The sequence below is a fragment of the Cucurbita pepo genome, chromosome 15 (genome assembly GCF_057944985.1).
Source record: "Cucurbita pepo subsp. pepo isolate OVF chromosome 15, ASM5794498v1, whole genome shotgun sequence".
Classification (NCBI taxonomy): Eukaryota; Viridiplantae; Streptophyta; class Magnoliopsida; order Cucurbitales; family Cucurbitaceae; genus Cucurbita; species Cucurbita pepo.
This window is the reverse complement of record NC_141812.1, coordinates 1791189-1812548: the sequence shown is the minus strand read 5'-3', so window position 1 is coordinate 1812548 and position 21360 is coordinate 1791189. Positions and strand designations below refer to the sequence as shown.

General features: G+C 36.8%; 3 protein-coding genes and 1 pseudogene across 4 annotated transcripts; 1 reads left to right on the top strand and 3 right to left on the bottom strand.

The window, feature by feature from the left end:
* Positions 1-214: 214 nt before the first annotated feature.
* On the bottom strand, positions 215-1808 carry LOC111811142 (geraniol 8-hydroxylase-like). Its single transcript, XM_023697883.1, has 2 exons — positions 930-1808; positions 215-820 (listed from the first exon to the last, which is right to left on the bottom strand). Exons 1-2 carry the CDS (start codon positions 1806-1808, stop codon positions 215-217), a joined length of 1485 nt encoding a protein of 494 aa, XP_023553651.1.
* A 4555-nt stretch (positions 1809-6363) lies between these two features.
* Positions 6364-7965, bottom strand: LOC147789140 (inactive cytochrome P450 76AD1-like; annotated as a pseudogene).
* A 1038-nt stretch (positions 7966-9003) lies between these two features.
* Positions 9004-15410, top strand: LOC111811944 (transducin family protein / WD-40 repeat family protein). 2 transcript variants are annotated; one of them, XM_023699018.2, is made up of 5 exons: positions 9004-9148; positions 9842-10628; positions 11349-11450; positions 14146-14781; positions 14864-15410. In XM_023699018.2, the coding sequence occupies exons 2-5, from the start codon at positions 9981-9983 to the stop codon at positions 15047-15049; spliced, it is 1572 nt and encodes a 523-aa protein (XP_023554786.1). In that variant the 5' UTR covers positions 9004-9148; positions 9842-9980; the 3' UTR covers positions 15050-15410. The 2 variants fall into 2 exon arrangements, with proteins under 2 accessions (XP_023554786.1, XP_086974175.1); XM_087118049.1 differs by having other exon boundaries at positions 9043-9197.
* Positions 15411-16052: 642 nt separating this feature from the next.
* TPR2 (Tetratricopeptide repeat (TPR)-like superfamily protein) lies at positions 16053-20640 on the bottom strand. The gene is made up of 8 exons (XM_023698970.2): positions 20410-20640; positions 18769-18981; positions 18409-18600; positions 18125-18325; positions 17962-18042; positions 17749-17884; positions 16385-16471; positions 16053-16283 (listed from the first exon to the last, which is right to left on the bottom strand). The coding sequence occupies exons 1-8, from the start codon at positions 20512-20514 to the stop codon at positions 16210-16212; spliced, it is 1089 nt and encodes a 362-aa protein (XP_023554738.1). The 5' UTR covers positions 20515-20640; the 3' UTR covers positions 16053-16209.
* Between the last annotated feature and the right edge of the window lie 720 nt (positions 20641-21360).

Here is a 21360-nt window from a genome sequence, read left to right as displayed (position 1 = left end):
ACACAAAAACCTAAAGTTTAATGTATATTAATGTACTTATTAATGAATAAAAATTAAATTAAAGTAGTTTATTTAAAGAAAATAATTAAGAATTTATTACAAAATAAATTAAAATTTTAAAAATACTTTAAAATAGTTAACGAGAATTAATTATATGAAATTAAACAATGTAGTTAAATTATTAAAAATTCTTTCAGCTACGAATAATGTGGAATTATTCTAAACAATTAATGACGGGGATGGCTCGGAGTGGATGAGCCATCTCTACGATGACGCCAAATTTAGGGTCCATGTTCATCTCAAATCCATCTTCAACCTTCCAATCGAAGAAACTAATTAACGAACCCAACATCAAATGCATCATTCTCATAGCCAATGACAGTCCAGGACAAATCCTTCTCCCTCCACCGAACGGAATCATCTCGAAGCTCCACCCTCTGACGTCAATTTCTGATCCCATAAACCTCTCTGGTTCGAAGGATTCAGGATTCATCCAGATCATTGGATCTCTTCGAATCGCCCATGCATTTACTAGAACCTGAGCATCTTTAGGAATTGTGAAGCCAGCGATCTCCACTTCTTGTTTCGCCTTACGAGGTACCAACAATGGAGCCGGTGGATGCAATCGTAAAGCTTCCTTCACTACTGCTTGTAGATATGGCAGCCTCGGAATGTCCGCCTCCTCCACTGGTTTGTTCTTCCCCAAAACTTGCCTGATTTCCACTTGAGCTTTCGCTAATTTTTCTGGATTTCTCAATAGCTCCGTTATTGTCCATTGCAATGTCATTGAAGTTGTATCGGCGCCGGCTACGAACAATATCTAAAGTTTTTTTTTTTGCACAAATTAGAAAAACGACGCGTCAGAGTGATTTTTCAATTTTAGTATATTGATTTAAGAATCGAAAAATTATTTAGGGGAGGATTCTTACGAGAATTAAATGTATTATTTGATTTTGATCGATTTTGGCGTCACTCTCTTCGTTCTTGAGAAGATAATGCAACATATCGTTGTTTGGAACAGAATCAGGAGCCAATTCCTGCTGATTCATCCTCTGTTTCATCATTGAGTCCAGAAGTTTCAAGAGACTTCCCATGTGAATCTTCATCCTCTTCCTCATCCCTTGAATGTCGAGCTTCCTCAACACGGGAAAATAATCACTCAAATTTGGGTTTCCGGCCTCTTCCAAATATCCGTGCATGTATTTCTTGAACTGTCTCGCTAATTCAGATTTCGGATCTGCTAAATCAACCGAGAAAATTGTATTCGAGAGTAGATTTAGCGTAGTCGTGAAAGCTAATATCCCTACATCCACTACCTCGCCCTTCGACGCGCTCTTTCGAACAATCTCCACGAGCTCTTCCACTTTCCTCCGACGAAGATTCTCGTTCACGTCCATAATTTTTCCGGCGAACAGAGTATTGTTGCATATTTTGCGATATTTTCTCCAGAGAGGAGAAACAAGAATCCATGGAAGTCCGACTTCGTTATGATTGTGAGCTATCAGAGAATCTGGAATGGCTTTGTCGCACAAAAAGTGGTCATTGGTTTGTAGGACCTCTTTAGCCATGGCGGAAGAAGAAACCACCACAACCGTCACTCGTCCAAGTTTCTGAGTCATGATTGGGCCATATACCTTAGCCATGGCGGCGAGCGACTTGTGAGGCTTGTTGCCAAGATCCAAGAGATTTTCGATGATCGGCAGAGGCTTTGGTCCCGGAGGTAGCTTCGATGTACTTCTCGTCTTCCATTTAAGCCTTAAAATGAAGAAGGCGACACAAAAACAAAGAAAATAGGCCAAAAACTCCATTGCCGGCGACGACGAGGAATTTCAGATTCTGTGACGGATTTCACTCTATCAACTCTGCTCTGCTCGCGGTGGTACTCTCATTTATAGTGTGATGTCTCACATTGATTGGAGAAGAGAACAAACCACCATGTATAAGCGGTGGATCTGTGCCGGTATATATAGATCTAAACGAAAGAGTGGGTAGATTTACAAGTTTATGTCGGATGATATAAATTGTTATCATGTTAAATTATTTAATATATAATAAATTAGTCCCCAAACTTCGGGTAACAATCAAGGTGTTCAAAAAACATAATAACCTAAAATACTCGAGTTTTGGAATTTTATTTCTCAAAATTTTATTATAGAAGAAATGTTATTTAATATTTTGACTCATTTAAAGGGATTAAAATTATTTTAAATACTTTTATTTCTAATTTTGGACTTTTTTATATATATATAAACTGTCCACATCTACCTCATCAAAACAGCTTGACATGCATAGGCACTAGCAACAACAAACTCAGCTTCTGTGGTTGATAAGATGATTATAGGCTGCTTACGAGAAGACCAAACTACTGCTCCTCCACTCGTCATAAACACATATTTTGAAGTACTCTTATTATCTTCCATATCTTCAACATAGTCACGGTCAGTATTTTCCCTTTCTATAAAATACACCACTGACACCAATCCTTTTAAGGATTTGAAAGGGACCTATGAACCTGGGGCTAAGCTTACCCCTTTTCCCGAACCTTAACACCCCTCTCATGAGTGATACCTTTAGGAAAACATGTTCGCCCTCCGCAAACTCGGTTTCCTTTCTTTGAGTGTCAGCGTAACTCTTTTGTTGGCTCTGTGCAGTAAGTATCCTTGATTTGATTTTCTGGACTGCCGTGTTGATGACCTCAACTAGTTCCGGTCCCATAAGTTGTTGGGTTCCAACCTCTTCCCAAAACACTGGTGTCCGACACCTCTTCTAATACAGGACCTCAATGGAGCATATGAATCTTTGCTTGATAACTGTTGTTATAAGCAGCTTCCATGAGGGGTAGGTGTTCATCCCAACAACTAGTGAAATTCATCACACACGCCCTGAACATTCCAACACGCCCTGAGGGGTAGGTGTTCAACCTCTCTGTCTGTCCATCTGTCTAAGGATGGAAGGCTGTACTAAAACAAAGTTGGATACCCAAGGCTTTCTGCAAACCTTTAAAAAACATGAGAGGTAGACCTAGCATCGCGATCACACAATGGAAGTAGGCACTCCATGCAACCGAACCATTTCTCAGACATACAACTAAGCCCATCGATCCACTCGAAAGGTGCTCTTAACCAGGATGAAGTGAGCTATTTTTGCGGGTCTATCAACAATGACTCAGATCACATCAAAACCACGTTGAGTCTTAGGTAGACCGGATATGAAATCTATACTCACTTCCTCCCACTTCCACTCGGGTTTGTTTTAGGCTTGTAGCAACCCTGCAGGGCGTTGTCTCGGGCCTTTCACCTGCTGACATGTTAGACAACGTCCGACAAAGTCTACAATGTCCTTTTTCATTCATGGCCACCAATAACTGTTCTTCAAGTCCTGATGCATTTTCATACTACTAGGGTGGAATGTGTAGGACGTGTCGTGTGCTTCAGACATAATCTCCTTAAGGATTCCCTTATCCCTGGGTACACACAGGCGTTCCTACCACAAAAACTCGCCTTCAGATGAAATTGAGAACCTCTGAGCTCTCTCAGCCTCTTGGGTGCCACAAACTTTGTGGAGCTGCGCATCTATAGACTTTGCATCAATAATGCGTTTACGAAGTGTGGACTGTACTGTCAACAGAGCTAGTTGTGCGGTGATGTTCTTAACTACTATATCAATCCCAGCTCTTTGGATCTCATCTTGAAGCTTGCTTTGCTGAGTGACCAACGCATAGGTGTAGACTGTCTTCCTACTCAAGGCATCAACTACCACATTAGCCTTGCCAGGATGATATAGGATCTTAACATCGTGGTCTTTCACTAGCTCGAGCCACCTCCGCTGTCTCATATTCAACTCTTTTTGTGTGAACAAATATTTAAGGCTCTTATGGTCTGTGTACACTTGGATTCTCTCACCATACAGATAATGCTGCCATGGCTTCAGTGCGAACACCATGGCAGCTAGCTCCAAGTCATGGGTAGGATAATTTCGCTCATGATCTTTTAATTGTCTAGTAGCGTACGCAGTTACTTTCACATTCTGCATAAGCCCTTCGCTGAGGCGTCACTATACACAACGAGGTTGCCTGTTCCATCGAGCACTGTGAGGACTGGTGCAGTCACCAACCTCCTTTTCAACTCTTGGAAGCTCTCTTCACAAGCTAGAGTCCACACAAAGGGTTTCCCATTTTTGGTCAACTGAGTCATCGATGTTGATATTTTCGAGAAGTCTTGGGCAAATCTCCAGTCGTAGCTAGCCAAGCCCAAAAAGCTTCTTACCTCTATCACGGTTTTCGGCCTTGGCCGCCTCATGACAGCTTCAATCATAGCTGGATCCACAGTAATCCCTTGACTGGATACCACGTGGCCAAGGAAGGCCACCTCCTGCAGCCAGAATTCACACTTCGTGAATCTAGCATATAACTGGTAGGTTCTCAATAGAGTTAAAACTTTCCTCAGGTGTTCCTCGTGCTCCACCTCAGACTTAAAACACACCAGGATGTCGTTAATGAACATAATCAAGAATTCTTCAAACACTTTGTTCATCAACTCCATGAATGCTACGAGAGCGTTAATTAAACCTGACACTTTGTTCATAGTATGGTTGTGACATCTGACATGCGTCCCATCTTTTCGGCGACACGCGGCCCTCTCCTACCTGACACGAGTTCCAAAAAATCGATTATTTTCTTTTTTTTTTTGCGTTTTCGTATTTTTTTCTACATAACTCGGATTAACGTGATTCCTTCACGAGTTTTGTAGACCTCATATTCATCTATATGTAGGTATTTTTCTTGTAATTTATTTTTAACCACGGACTTAGTCCAAGTTGGTAAGAAACATCAATACTTACATCCTTTTGGTGAATGTCGGAATTCCTATTTCCGATCTGAATCCATCAAGACTTCCTTCACGGATTATGAGTGCAATCCACTCTATATTAACATACTAAAATTTCAGAATCTAACTCTCCATATTTCTCACGGATCTGTGGAAAATCTGAACTTACCTACGGATTTTCTTCATTCTTTGATGGTTTTAGACGATTCAAGGGTCCATAATGCTTCCTATAGGTTCTGTGAAGGATTTGTGAAGAAATCTTGATCTGAATTGGACTCCTCGTGGCCGAATCGGAAGTTACTTTTTCTCCGTACTTTCCTTTTCTTTTCTTTTCCTCTCTTTTCTTTCTTTTCTTTCCTTATTCTGGTTTTTTTTTCTTTCTTTTATTTCTCTTTTACTAACGTCAATTTCAGTTGCTTTATGAGGAAGATGACCGAATGACCAAATTACCCCTCTGGGGTTGACTTTGACCGTTTTTCTTATTTTCCACCATTTTTTTTTTATTTTTTATATTTTTCTTGAGTTCCTGAGATATTTCTAAGCATTTTTCTCTTCTACCTCATCTTAAAATTCGATCTCGAACATCTCAATGAAATTTTAGAAGTTCAACTTTAAAGGGGAAAAATTAGGTTTTAAATTTCTCGTCGGGGTTCGGGTGTTACATCGACATGGTCACTATCAGTAAGTTCAATTAAAACACTAACTCTTCCCTTCCTATAAAATATACCTTAATCTAGTGTACCTTTCAAGTACCTTAAAACCCTTTTAGCTGTTGCAAAATGTTGTTGTGTTGGACATGCCATAAAACGACAATTTTCTGTCTTGAAACAATGGGATTACAAACGCAATTGTAATTCTCTACGCCAAATCGATTTAAAACTTCAGCCGCATACTTTCTTTGACATAGAAAAATACTTTGTATTACCTCTGTTCTAAGGAAAAATCTCATTTGACCTAAGTCCGTCATATCAAACTCTTTCTTCATAGAGTGTTTAAACTCCTCATTCCTCCTGATGAAGAGTGTCTGCTCACTGTAACTGCTTTTGAATCCTTCCATGATGAAGTAAAATTCTATTAGACTAAACCAGATTCCAGGTGCTTGTTTTAATCCATAGAGAGCCTTCTGGAGTTGACATCTAAACGGATAGAGTTTCCAACTTTTTTGGACTGCAAAAGGAAGGATCATTCTCAGAGTATCCATTCTGGCCATAGGTGCGTACATTTCCGTATAATCAATTCTATGCTCTTGTGTGTAACCTTTTACCAACGATCTTTCTTCGTATTTATCAACTTCACCGGAGTCATTTAGCTTGGTCTTATAAATCCATTTTACTCCTATTTTCTTTGTTCCAGCCGATAGAACCCACCTAAGTTCCATGTTTGATTTTTTTTCAATGGATTTGATTTCTTCCTTCATAGTCAATTTCTATGTTCGGTTTTTGACATCTTCCTCAAAATTCATACGATTTGAAATCATCAAGAATGCCATATTTTCTTCATTCTCTTCAGATAAGCCTTCACCGAAATATCATGATAATTATTCTAAATCAACAGAGAAAAGCGTATTCGAGAGTAGATTCAGCGTAGCTGTGAACATTAGTCTCCCTCTATCCACCGCCTCGCCTTTCGACGCGCTTTTTCGAACAATCTCCACGAGCTCTTCCACTTTCTTCCGGTGAAGATTCTCGTTCGCGTCCAGAATTTTTCTAGCGAACAGAGTATTGTTGCATATTTTGCGATATTTCCTCCAGAGAGGAGAAACAGAAATCCATGGAAATCTGATTTCCTTATGATCGTAAGCCGACAACGAATCTGGAATGGTTCTGTCACACAAAGAGTGGTCGTTCGTTTGTAGGACCTCTTTGTTGGATGATGAAAGTCTCATATCGGATAATTTAGAGAATGATCATGAGTTTATAAACAAAGAATACTCTCTCCATTGGGACGAGCCATTTGTTGGATTTCGATAATCGGCCAGTGAAATCATTTTCTTTTCGGTGAGAGGATATCGTTGACGGGAAGTTGTTGGAAGAAAATAAAACGCATAAAACAACAAAGAGAGAGAATTGCTGAAATTTTGATTGCGCTTCAAATCCCGTTATTAAATCTTGTGAACAGATTTCCTATTTAAATATAACCTATTCTATCCTAAAAAATGGCGGGAGAGTGGCCAACTAAATATGTGACACTTTGTAGGAAATTGCCGTCTAAAACTTAGTTAATCCATTCGACCTGTTTGTCAAATGGTCAAACGTAGAACTAATGAAATCGTGTTAATCTAAATAAGGAAAAACTCACGTTTTATCTAACAGCCTTTTGGTAAGTCCAAGGCAAAGCCATGAGAGCTTATGCTCAAAGTGGACAATATCATACCATTATGGGGAGTCGTGTTCGTCTAACATGGTATCAGAGCGATGCCCTAAACTTAGTCGTGTCATTGTGGAGAGTCGTGTTCATCTAACATGGTTTCAAAGCCATGCCCTAAACTTAATCGTGTCAATAGATTGATAAATTCTCAAATGTCGAACAAAGGACTCCAAAAAGAAAAAGTAGTCAAGCCTCCTCGAAGGTACGAAGGCTGTAAAAAATGACTAAGACTCCAAAGGAGTTGAACCATGCTTTGTTCGAGGGGAGGTGTTGGGTGATGAAAGTCCCACATCGACTAATTTAGGGGATGATTAAGGGGAGGCGTGATTTGTTCGAGGGGAGGTGTTGGATGATGAAAGTCCCACATCGACTAAGTTAGGGAATGATCATGAGTTTATAAACAAAGAATACTCTGTCCATTAGGATGAGGCCTATTGGGGAAGCCCAAAGCAAAGCCATGAGAGCTTATACTCAAAGTGGACAATATCATATCATTGTGGAGAGTCGTGTTCGTCTAACACTCTTTAGCCATGGCGGAAGAAGAAACCACCATTGTCGTAACTCGTCCAAGTTTCAGAGTCATGATTGGGCCATATACCTTCGCCATGGCGGCGAGCGACTTGTGAGGCTTGTCGCCGAGATCCAAGAGATTTCCGATGACCGGCAGAGGCCTTTTTCCCGGAGGTAGCTTCAGTATACTTCTCATCTTCGATTTAAGCCTCAAAATGAAGAAGGCGGCACAAAAACAAAGAAAGCAAGCCAAAAACTCCATTGCCGGCAATGGCGAGGACGTTCTAATTCTGTAACGGATTTCACGTACTCTCTAAACGTGACGAAAGAAGTTCGGCCAATGAAATGTTTTGTACGCAAATTAAAATAATAAATGGAGAGCTAACATGACACCTTTATAGATATAAATAAAATATCAACAAATAATATTTTTTAAAAATAATTAAAATATAATTTTAATTATTTTAAAAGTTAAATTATAAATAATACTCGTGAAATATAGTGTTAATATCAATTTCATTTCTTTTTGGTTTCAAAATAACTTACGAAATTTTTGAAATAATAATAATAATATAATAAGACGTTGTCGTATCCAAAATTGAAAAATAGTCCGTAATGATTTAATAATTTTCTTTTATGAAGTAATAATTTAATAATTAAACATAGTCGGTAACGTTGTTGATATCATTTGTAAAAATCAAAGTCTACTGCTAGTAAATACTGATGGGTCAAAGTCGTTAATGGTACACCGCCCAATGTCTGGCTCTGATACTATTTGTAAAAGTCAAAGCACACTGTTAGTATATATTGTCCACTTTGACCGGTTACGTATCGCCATCAGCCTAACAATTCTAAAACGTGTATGCTAGGGAGAGGTCTCCACACACTTGAAATGTTTCGTTTCCCTCTTTAATCAACGTGGGAGGATCTCATGATCCACCCCACACTTTCAAGGAATGTTTTGCTCTTCTCTCCAATCGATGTGAGATCATAGGTAGGTAGGTCTGTAGTGGATAATTTAAAAAAATATATTTTTATGGGTAACTTACCTAATATTACTTCATTTTCCTTAAAAAAGAAAATAAAAAGAAAGGCAACTAATTATTAAAAAGAATCTAACTATAAATAATTGCCATAAATTAAATGCCATAGTTATCCTAAGGGAATGAAAAGACAAATATAGCACTTGTTTTTAGTGTTTAAAAAATGTCGTCTTCGTCCAAGGTAGGGGCTAAAAGGGAAATTGATAATTCGATATTTTACAGAAAAAAAAAAGAAGCAAAACCTCAACGTCGTCGTTTAAGTCGTATTTTGTTCTTACTCTTTTCTCAAGGCCTGCCTCCTTCAAACTACCTTCGGTTCCTTCCCGACTACAAGTCATTTCCATTTCTTTCCCGGCAATCTCACTGAGCAGTTCTTCAATCTCTGCAATACATTCTCAACTGGTTAGCAATCGTTCTTCAATTTTGTATTCTTCTTCGTTTCTTCGTATTGGTAGGCCTGGCATTTTGATTCGTTTTTGTTCTGTAAACTCATGGAACAGTTTCGTTCTTCGTCCTATTCTGCACGTAATTGTTCTAATCTCGGATGTTTCCTATTTTCGTGTACTTATACTTTAAGAATCTTGGCTGGAGTCTCCCAGGCTTACTTTCTTATGCGATTCAAGAACTATTTTGTAGGTTTTGGATAATTATAAGCTTGTTGAGTTTCTGGAATTATTCGTGCTAGAAATTAATAGTTTGCGTTGTGTGAATCTTTGAGTGAATATTATAGGCTAGGTGTATTCCGGTGAATGGTTTGAGATTTTAATTTTGGCGTCTGATCAATCGATTATGGGACGGAAGTTTCAAGTATATGGCCGTCACGAGAAGTGAATTTATCAGTGTTCAAGGTTTTGGTGTATTTGGCTATAATAGTCAATCACGGGAGGAGTTTAGAGTTTTTAAATCTTAGTTGTTACTTTGTTGGTCAAGAATGGATAGTCTTTATCCAAATTTTTTAATAATAATTCCTCGATCTTTGTTGTACTTTACTGCTGGGACACCGTTGAACCTGCATCTCTATCTCTCTCTTGTTACCTAATTCTTTTGGCACTGACTTGAAATTCTTCTTATGCGTACATCTTTGTTGAATTCCAGGATTTTGTACTTGCAAAAAAATAGGTTCCTTCTATCTGGAAACAACAGTACCACGGCTGGTGAAATATTGGTCTTTTCCAGAGCATTGAAGGGGAAGGTCATTAAAATGACATAAGATTTTCTCACAAGTTGTATATCCATGGAGAGTTCATCTGTGTTAATTGGATCCAAGGGCCTAATAAGGAAACATGAGTTTGTTAGGATCATAATTCAATGCTTATATTCATTTGGTTACCAAAAATCTGCACTATGTTTGGAAGCCGAGTCTGGGATTTCATACAAATCTAATGATTTCAAGTTGTTGGAGTCTCAAATTTTCAGTGGTAATTGGTATGGTTGCATTGACACAATAAGTGGCATCAAGGATTTAACTGATGAAGTAAGAGTTTCCGCCGTGTTTCTTGTTCTAAAACATTGTTTGCTTGAGTATTCCAACTGTGGGGATGATGCATCGGCACTAGCTATGTTGCGTAAAGAAGCTCCAATGTTCCGTTTTAGTAGAGACAAAATCCACAAGCTTGCTTACAGCATATTTACTTCTAAGAACATGAATTTGGATTATTCAAATGACAGTGTCATTCATGAATTAAGGAAAAAGTTGTTGCGAGATTTGGAAAAAGCTCTTCCTCCACCTACTTGTTTGCTAGACAGGAGGTTGGAGCAACTGGTTGAAACCACCGTAGTGGCACAGATTGATTCATGTATGTATCATAATTTTTCAGGTCCAGTTTCAATCTATGAGGACCACTGCTGTGGCAGGGATCAAATACCAACAGAAACAATTCAGGTGCATTTTGTTATGCTCGTACTCCATGTTTATACTCTTAATTTCCATGCATCATTTTAGATGATTTTGAAAGGAAATGATTTCATATTGTAACATATGATGATGGAATATAAATATTTTCAAAATTGGATTGGGTTCTCTCAAATTCATGCAAGTAAGATATGAACACTATTTTTACAAGCTAATCCATCATGGAATATTTTCAAAATTGGATTGGGTTTCATAGAGGCATGGATTACCTACTTGGACTACTAAATATTCAATTGTTTCTGAAGGACGAAATATTTTTGGATTCTAGTTTTGTGTGTGTTGGAATATCTGGTTTTCTGAATTAAAAGAAGCTGCTCGTCCGTTTTCTTGTTCTCATATAGTTTTTGAGTGAATGAAATTTGTGCTAGTAGGATTTTTTGGTAAATGCATTTATTTCTTTGTCTAGCTCATTATCATTGCATGAATATGATTGATATTTGAAATCGAACGATCCTTAATCTCAGCCTTTTACACCCCATTCTCAGTTTGTGGGGGTGAAAGAAGGAAAAATAGAATGAGGATTGATACTTCATCACCCACAATGGATTGCTCAATATCTTGTTGAATGCTTAACTTTATTTATTTATTTATTTTGTATAAGAGAGAATTTCATTGATGATTGAAATTTACAAGAATGCTTAACTTTATTTTTTAAAACAAATTATTAAAACAAATTTTCTTGCTATGCAGATTTTGGCAGAACATAAGAATGAGGTTTGGTATGTTCAGTTTTCTAATAATGGAGAATACTTGGCCTCTTCATCCAGTGATTGCTCAGCTATTATATGGAAGGTACCCTTAAGATCATATCTTTAATTTAATAATGTTAGAGTTGTCATTATTATTACTGTTAACTGAACAGAAAGAAGGATTCATTAGTAATCGAAAGGAGTCAAAAGGCACAGACTGAAGGAAGGGAGACGAGTCATCTCCCATTCTGGGACCTAAAGCAAAAAAAAAAAAAAAAAAAATGGTTGGACATGCCCACAGGAAACTCTCTCATGAGTTACTTGTTAATTTACCATTTACAATTTCAATATTTCACCCCCACATTGTCTAATTTCAAAGGAGGCATTGGACTCGTGAGTTAGATTTCTATATTTTTGGAATTTTGAAGTCAATTTTGAGTCGAAGTCTTTATATATGTTGCTATGTGTGTAGTTTTATGTATGTATCGTTGCATTCTTCATGTCATAGATTTTACAGGATTCGATATTCGATATGTTGTTAGGTGACTTTGTGGTTAGGCAACAAAAACTAACTTAAACTCGTCAGAATGCATATATGGTGAAGTTTTTGCCTTTTTTTGGTTCATGATTCAATGCCAATCTGAGATAAAGCCTGGAGTTGCTGCTGCAACTATTTTTACCCAAAACCCTGAACTTTAGTCTCATTTTGGCTTGTCATCTAGGTTTAAGAATGGATATCATCAGAGACCTAATTATTGTTTCATTGTCTTATTGATCGGTGGCATTTCTTTTCAATTAAAATAATTTCTCGTCATAACAATAATACAGGAAAAGATTGTTACTCAAAATAATAGAACTGTGCAGTACATTTGTTGCTTTCTCGTAGAGAATGTTTGGTTTCCCAGTTGATTTCATATATCTTGTTATGGTTTGGGGTGGAACGAAGAACAGATTATATATGAAAGTTGGAATGTAAAATTTTGCCAATCCAAATAATTTTTTTTGGCCCCATCCCTGGTAATGGCAACATAAAATTGAAATTATAAAGCACTAAAGACATAATCTCTAGTTTCCGAAGTTACAATCACACTAATAAGTCGATTTTTATAGTCGGTTCAAGCTTGAGCTAAATAAATCTGAAGAAATGAAAGAATACATGGGCAAAGAAGAGCCATACTACAAGAATGAACTCCAGTCAAGAGAAATAAGACCAAGCAAATAATTACAAAATAAACCTAGAAACCGAGGCTCACAGAGAAACAAAAAATCTAACAAGGACTAAACATCGCTAGAAGAACTCCCTCGCCCTAAAGCCTCCACAAAATAGTGTGCACCCACCTGCCACAAAAATCACCCTTTATCAGAGGGTGAATGGAGGATAAGATCCTCAACCACCTCCCTGCAACTTTGAGGGCTAACGAAAGAAAAGTCGAACGTCTTAAAGAAATCATGCCAGCCTGCATGAGAAAATCATATCTCCAAAGGAGATGATTAAGGCCCTCTGCAACTCTTTTGCAAAGAATACAGCAAAGTGGTCCAATCACCAAAGACCCTCTAACTGAGAGCTAATCTAGGGTGTTAACTTTTCCATGCAAAACTTGCCACACGAAGAACCTCACATTCTTGAGAATCATCACCTTCCAAACCAAACAAAAATAGGACCACCCATGAAAGAGGGGTTGGATAAGCACTGGAAATTGTTATTGAATTAATCATTCTGGTTAACTTTAGGAATAATGTAATTTTAAAAATTAACTTTGAAGATAGAGTTGTTTTGTATGAACCTAGTGCAAAATTTGGCCATTTTGGCCTAGTGACAGGTTTCAAGTTTAGGTTAGGTGAGTTTGATCCCATAAATTTTACGATGGGGCTGATGGTGATAGTTCTGCAGAGGCCTTTCCTTGTGAACGAAGTTTGGCGGGCTAAATTGGGCGAGATGAATTATTATTTAGAGGAGATGCTTTTATGATGCTCGGGTAAAGGTCGTTAATGCAATAAATCAGAGAGTGGACTCTAAAGGGCTCGTTAGCCCTTCCCAACCAGACAAACACATGCTGAAGTGCTCTTCAGAAGCTCAAGCTAAACTCTTGTAATGGCGTATTGTAGGAAATTTGGGTTAAATTTGGAAGTAGGAACAAGAGGTGTTTTTTTTTTCTTTTTTTTTTTTTTTTTTTTGGGTACCTCTGAGTGTTCTGTTCACACCTTGGACAACTGCTTGATCATACTACATTTGGTTACCAAGGCAATACATAGACTATTAAATCTTAGATAGTTGGCCACCATGACTTGAAACAGATGTGGAGAAAGGAATAAAGGAGTTCCTTCAGTCATCATAATCAAGTCTATGTTTTTCAGAAAGCAGCCATTCTTCCTACAAATCTGACGTTCCTATGGCGATGTTAGCAGCCCAGAGAAAAGTCACTGATCTAGATGAGGAAGCTCACGTTAGTGAGCCTCTCAAGGCAAGATTTAAGCCTCATTTAATAATCAGTAGTTGGAGCCCCCTATTTTAGTTGATGAAAACTGTGATACATCCTGTCTAATAATCTCAAGCTACAATGAGATCTCATTTGGGAGTTTCAGGGGTCGTTGATACAATGGCCTCCGTGAGGACGCTGTGGGATGGTCACGATGAACATCTCAAAGTTCTCAACCTGATTGTCTTATTTATTACCTTTTTCTTTGGCATTATTAATTTTTAATACAACTACCCGGGATTGGAATATACGTGCTCTGTAAGGTTTTAGTTTTCTTTTCTTTTCATTTTTTCTTCTAAAAAAGAGGAAATTCCGTGTTAGGTGTTGGAAGATGGTAAACTGACACTGAGACACATACTTAGAAGCCACCAAAGTCAAGTCTCCTTTGTAGCATGGAGCCCTGATGATACAAAGTTGCTCACATGTGGACATGCCGAGGTCCTCAAGTTATGGGACGTTGAAACAGGTACCTGCAAGCACACATTTGAAGATCATGGCTTTATTGTCAGCTCGTGCGCCTGGTTTCCAGATTCAAAGAGACTTGTTTGTGGCAGTGCTGACCCTGAGAAGGGTATCCACTTGTGGGACTGTGATGGAAACGAGATAAAGGCCTGGAGGGGTACAAGGATGCCTAAGATACTGGATCTTGCGGTGACCCCCAATGGAGAAAATCTTATAAGCATTTTTTCAGATAAAGAAATCCGTATTCTTAATCTGGAGTCGAATGCCGAAAGAGTCATAGCGGAGGAGCACTCCATCTCATCATTATCAATCTCAGTAGATGGCAAGTTTTTCATTGTCAACCTCAACAACCAGGAGATACACATGTGGGATGTTGCAGGGGAGTGGCAGCAACCGCTGAAGTACACCGGGCACCAACAGAATAAGTATGTAATTCGGTCCTGCTTCGGTGGCGTGAATAGCGCGTTTATCGCCAGTGGTAGTGAAAATTCAGAGGTGAGAATCCGTGTTTATGCGTTGGCTTTCCTAATCCAAGCAGTTCCTAATCCAATTAACCTCATGAATTCTGATTATGCAGGTCTACATCTGGAGCAGGCAAAGCAGTAAGCCAATCGAAGTTTTGTCTGGACATTCAACGACTGTCAACTGTGTCAGCTGGAACCCGAAAAGGCCGAAAATGTTGGCATCGGCAAGTGATGATCAGACAATACGTATCTGGGGACCGGCATCATCTAAGAACGTCAAGCCTGGACAAAGTTCATGAAATAACTGGGTAAAAATCTCTAAATTCCTGCATTTAAAATATCCATAGCTTATGTTCTTTCTTGGATTGTATTATCATCATCTTCTATCTGTATATTTCGGTTGTCATCCTTCAAAATTTTGGCATTTAAGCTTCTTCTTGTACAATCCATCTCGTGTGTTCTCTGTTATTGTCGATTCATTTTTGAGGAACTTAGACCACTAGAATTTGTTCAATAGCAATGGAGATTTTACACGCCCTTTGATAGATATGGCCATTTCTTCATCTTTACAAGGCTTTGAAGAGGCAAAAAGCTCTGTATTTTAGAACAGAATTTCAACTCAAAGCTCCATAGCAAATGAATTGTTGCCATTTTCCTTCCTCTTTTGATGAGACATTCATAGTTTTAATCGTCCAAGTAATAGTCTGGTGTCAATTTCTTGCTGATGGAATATTTATTTCATTTGTTTATGGCATTATGGAATCAAAAGGTTTAATTTACTATAATACCATGTGAAAATACCATGGAAATACCGTGGAATTGTTAAATTGACTTTAATCAGGCATATGAATGCAAATATTGTGGAATTTTATGAAGTTTCAATTTTTCTCGTTCACTAGGTTAAGAATCTGATTGTTATTATAGGATTCCAGGTTACCCATAAGTTCGTACTCGAGATTCTCTCATTTCTATATGCTCAAATTTTAATGATAAACGTAATCGATAATTATTGGTTATCATACCAACGAAGATTTTGCATTTTCTTTTTCTTTTTTGAGTTAGAGGTGCAAACTTTTCGTCTAAAAAATATTATAACGTTCAAACCAATTGAGCTATGCTATGTTTGAGAAACTATTTTACCTCTTCGGTAGTTATTTTATATTGATATATATTCTACATTAAATAAATAATTCCTACTAATAATTTTATTCAATAAAAATGAAGGTAACTCATATTTGAACCATTAGTAAAACATATACCGAATTCAATTGACTATTAACATCAACTTAAGAACAAGAAAACTTTGGTAAAATAAATAAATAATAATAATAATGGTAAGATATTTTAAGTTGCACACTGGAACAAGTATTATTAACATATCCTAAGTCAATCATGAAAACAAAATTTGCAAAATCACAGAACCAGCATTGACCTAAGCAAAAAGTTGCATCAAATAACCTCATGAAGGAGGAACCCATCTCCCAGCTTTGAACTCTTTGTAAAATTTTGAGTTCCTTGAAACAACATAAAAGACTGCATCCAAAAGAATCAAATACAAAGAACATATAGTCATTTTCAGTAGTTTTGATGCAAAGTAGTTATGATGTTAGAAAATGATTAAGGTAACAGTGCACCTGGTATTCCTGGTATAATATGGTTAGGCTTCTTTAGAACGTCGTGAAGCATCGTCTTTTCATCGACTTTGATCCATTTAGAAGAGCCTTTATATGAAAAAATAGTGCACATAGAAATCAGATGACAGTTTTTAAGAGTATGATCAGCACACTCGAATATTGACCTTGTTTTCTTTAGTGCAACAAATGGGGATCAGGATTTGAACCTCGAACCTTAAGGGAAGGATTACATGTCAATTACCGTTGAGTTTTGTCCACTTTTGCTCGAATATTGACCTTGTTGGGGTGTGAACTATAATGTTTAAGTAAACAGAAAGATTGCTGAGACATAAATATCGATCCCGACAATCTCTTCCTTTGTGAATACACGCATATTTCACCTCTCGAGTCATTTTTCTTTCCTTGCAATTGTACTTATATTTAAAAGACAGTTGCATGGATTCAAGTGTCCAGGATTAATAATGAAGAAGATTTGAGAAGAATTTTCAGACATAACCAAGGGAAATAATGGGACATTGAGAGGAAAACAGTGAACTTCCAATTCAAGGATGATGGATAGCTCATGAATGCCTTCTGTTTCTAAAGATCGATCCTGAAAAATTGGCCTAACTACCCTCCCCTCCCTACTACTCAGCCAGTTGACTCAGCCAGTTGACGTCCAAGTTCACCGCCAGCAAATATTGTTCTCTTTGAGCTTTCTCTTTTGAGCTTCCCCTCAAGATTTTTAAAATACGCTTTCAAGAAAGAAGTTTCCACACCCTTATAAAGAATGTTTCGTTCTCCTCCCCAACCGATGTGGGATTTCACAATCCACCCCCTTCGGGCCCCAACGTCCTCGCTGGCACTCGTTTCCCTCTCCAATCGATGTAGGATCTCATAATCCACCTCCTTCGGGGCACAATGTCCTCACTGGCACACGTTCCTCTCTCCAATCGACATGGGATCTCACAAGAAGTATCTCCTACTTTCCTCCAAACAAATTCAATTATAAAACCATTTCATTATCTGAAGGTAGTCGTATTAACACCCACATCATTTGACTGAGTTTTTTACTTTCTAGGTGGTGGTTTATTGCAAAGAATGATAGGCCATGGGATACCAATTACAAAAGGTTCCTTACAACATTGTGGAAGAAAACACAATCTGGCACCCTACTTAATATACGTCCAAATGACCAATAAGGGAACCATTGATAGAACAGATAAAATGACGTGGACGTCGGTCATTAGACCGTATGACATAGTTAGTGTCGAACTCTTATTTTATTGGGGGCGAGTTTTTTTTTTCTATGTCGTATTCCTCTATTTCTTAAAAATAAAATAACGGATAAAATTTTCAGCAAACACGGAAATAAAAAGGCTTACTTGCAGAAGTGACATGATTTGAATCTTCAACTTCATCTTTCTCATCGAGCGCAATGCTTTCAACATTAGACGCAGCGGTTCCCTCTAGAAGATTCCGTAAAATTTTCTCGTTCGATAAACAAATTCCTGAACCAGCCTGATACAACCAGCACATAAAGATTAATATAAACTAGCTAAGCTCACATAACTTATGTATATACAGAAACTTGCTACCTCATAGTATAGTTCAACTGCTTCACGGGTATATTTGTTCTCTGCATCCCAAGGCAAAGGTGGACAATCTTCTGAAAACATGTTTGAAAGCTAAGGATTCCCAAATTTGTCAATTCAAATGAAAATCATCACACAAATTCTCAATTAAAAATCTGAAGGATATCATATCCAGATGAGCTGCAAACATATCAGTCTCACAGAAATCCTCAATGAAGTCACTGGACATAACCTCTGCATACAGTAGAAGAACTGGCCAATGGAGAATGTTATTTTTATCTAATACAGGCTTTCTTAATCCAGTTAGTTCTTGATACGAAGCGCTCCCAATCTTCAAACCTCGTTGCACGATTGCAGAAACAAGCTTCTGCGTCGTTTATATAATAAAACATGAATTGAGCAGCTAAATGATAAAGCAAAAGTATGATCATAGATTGTACATTACGAAACCTTTGCATCTGCAATCGCTTTTGTGACTAAAGCCTCGCGTTGTTCCTGCTCGAATCTCAGCGAATCAATCTGTCTCTCGAGATTTTTGATTTCTACATTATTTGGGTCGCACTTTATCCCACTTACACAATAGGACTTTGCTTCATCTAATAAATTCAGGGAAAGAGATGCTTTAGCAGCTCGATAAATTGCCTACATAACGATCACGTCATTTCATTAAACTATATAATTTTAATCTAAAACATAGGTCGAGCTAGAGGGAAAGTTAAAAGATTACAACATTGATGGGATCTTTTTGTCCTAAATAGAGTATTTGGAACATTAAGGAAACACATGTATTTGGAAGAAGAAAATAATTACCTTGATGTTTGTGGGACACAAATTGATTGCTTCCTCAGCATCGTTAAGAGCTCGTCTATAGTTTCCGAGTAGTAAATTCACGTGAGCTCGATTTGAAAAAATAATAGAGTTCTCAGAGTTGCTTAGGGATTTCTGATTTATTGCTCTGGTGTAGCAATCAATAGCATCAGCATAGTGCTTTCTTCCCAACCTGACAAATTGATTTCCCTTTTCCTGCAAAGAGAAAAGAATAGGAAACTTACAAGATAAAACCAGATAGATGAATTCATTTAAACTTGAAACTCGCAACTTGTTTATCAAATGAAACAAAGACACGAGCAATTAACGGGCGTGTTTGAGAGTGATTTTGAAATCGTTAAAAGTGCTTCTGAAAATCAATTTTAACATTTAAAAGTATAAAACCAAACAATTAAAGACATGTTTCATAGTGGTTTTAAACATGAAAAAAGTGATTTTACTCATTTAAAAAACACTCTGAAACATGCCTAAAGGCTATGGTTAAGAAGCACGGATACAAACTCGAGATATGGATGCAACATAACAAGAATACATTTGTAAAAATATATCACTTTTATTGTAACGGCTCAAGCCCACTGCTACCAGATATTGTCTTTTTTGGGTTTTCTCTTTCGAGCTACGCGTATGCTAAGGAGATGTTTCCATACCCTTATAAAGAATGCTTCGTTCTCCTCCCAACCGATGTGGGGTCTCACATTTATACATGAAGCAAATTCAAAGTTAATAAGTTTATGCATTTACATGCTCACAAAATGAGTTTGATATATTTCACTCTCAAATTTTATTCAAAGTTGAGTGTTTGATACATGTCTAACAAATGTTGGACCTACATTGACTTTGTACAACTAGTATCTAACATCAATACGTGTTCAATAAGTGTTGGGGTGTCCAAGATGGACACACTAGTTGTAACAATCCAAGCTCACTGCTAGTAGTTATTGTCCACTTTGGCTCGTTACGTATCGCTATCAGCCTCATAGTTTCAAAACACGTTTATTAGGGAGAAGCTTCCACAGCCTTATAAGTAATGCTTCATTCCCCTCTTCAACCAATGTGGAATCTCACACTAGTCATAATTTCTTGATTCTAAGGACTACGGTTTCAATTGCACACCAATTTCAAGTCCAAATAATGATCTGAAATAGATTACGGGATTCAGAAACTTAATCTTCCCATCATAGAGAGCAGTTTTTACCAATTTTTCAACAACATGCATATGTAAAGCCATCACAACCAGATTCAACACTCCCAATATTCATACTAAAGATTAAAATAAATAATCACATCAAGATTTTCAAGTGATCACCTTCTAAAGTCTCTTGAACATTGGCATACCCATCTTTAAAACAAAATAGAACGAAAAGGAGACGAACATTCAATAGAGAAAACAAATATCCTTGCCAATAACTACGAGCTCAATTCAATCACTTTTACTCGCATCCAACTTCTTGTAACAATTAAGAGCAATTAAGCAAACCACACGAATTTAACAGTCCGCGGTTAACAAATCAAGCAACAGAACAATGAAGTCCTCCGCAACAGCCAAAATACCGATTTCCAATCATTTGAAGTCAAAATTTCATTTAGAACACGCCAAAACGTAAATATGATATAGAGAGAGACCTTGAACTCGAGAGCAGAACTCTCTTTAAGGGCAGCTATGGCCTCAAGATCAGCTTTCTCGTTCTCTGTTAAGGGATCCGAACCATCCTCCATCCATAGCGCCATGTTTCGTTCAACTTTTATCAGACAAAAGGAGCGGAGAGGAAGCTCAGCTCAACTCGGCTTCAACCTAGCGAAAAATGGAAGTGAGCGAGGAGGGAAATATGGGAGGCACTGTGTTGAGAAATAACGGCGGGTAGATTGTCCAGAAGAGATTTTTTATTTTTATTTTTTTTATTATTTTTTTTTTTTAAACTTTATTATTATTATTATTATTTTCTCTCTCCCTTGATATTTGTATTTTTAAGATTAAATTTATAAGAATGTCTAAAAATAAAATACTTTATATAAATATCTTTAAATTTTTAAAAATAAAACATATATATTTTTTTTAATTTAAGAATTTTAATAATATTCTTAAATTTATAAATATATATATTATAATTAATTTTTTGGATTTCGTATTTATACATTTAAACTTTTAAAAGTATTTTACTTTTCCAAATTTTATTAACACCCTTAAATTAAAAAAAAAATTGAAAATAAAAATAATTTTTAACTTTCACGCTCCTTAAACAATTTTTTTAAAATAAGGTATTTAATAAAAATCGTTATTAATTATTTTCAAAAATAAAAAATAAAAAATTCCTACTCTAGGCAATAATTTCTCACTTCTCATCTATTTTCCTCTTTATTTCATAATATTATTTATTATCAATATAATTTATATAAATAGTTTCGTCTTTTTAATTTTTTAAGTAAATTATAACAATTTTTTAATAGGTCAATATATATATATATATTTGTCTAACAAGTCCCTGTAATTTAAAAGAATATGTAATAATTTAATTTAATTTAATTTGTAAGAGATTAATTAATTTTAAAATAATGTTATATCTCTAAAAGTTTGAA

Excerpts from the sequence above, each read along its gene's own strand:
- TPR2 (XM_023698970.2), bottom strand. The coding sequence starts at position 20,514 with ATGGCGCTATGGATGGAGGATGGTTCGGATCCCTTAACAGAGAACGAG. Across the intron at positions 18,982-20,409 it reads GTTCTGCTCTCGAGTTCAAG|GAAAAGGGAAATCAATTTGT; the intron begins GTCTCTCTCTAT and ends TTCTCTTTGCAG. Across the intron at positions 18,601-18,768 it reads TGTGTCCCACAAACATCAAG|GCAATTTATCGAGCTGCTAA; the intron begins GTAATTATTTTC and ends ATCGTTATGTAG.
- LOC111811142 (XM_023697883.1), bottom strand. The coding sequence starts at position 1,808 with ATGGAGTTTTTGGCCTATTTTCTTTGTTTTTGTGTCGCCTTCTTCATT. Across the intron at positions 821-929 it reads AAATAATACATTTAATTCTC|ATATTGTTCGTAGCCGGCGC; the intron begins GTAAGAATCCTC and ends AAAAAACTTTAG.
- LOC111811944 (XM_023699018.2), top strand. The coding sequence starts at position 9,981 with ATGGAGAGTTCATCTGTGTTAATTGGATCCAAGGGCCTAATAAGGAAA. Across the intron at positions 11,451-14,145 it reads GCTCAGCTATTATATGGAAG|GTGTTGGAAGATGGTAAACT; the intron begins GTACCCTTAAGA and ends ATTCCGTGTTAG. Across the intron at positions 14,782-14,863 it reads GTGGTAGTGAAAATTCAGAG|GTCTACATCTGGAGCAGGCA; the intron begins GTGAGAATCCGT and ends CTGATTATGCAG.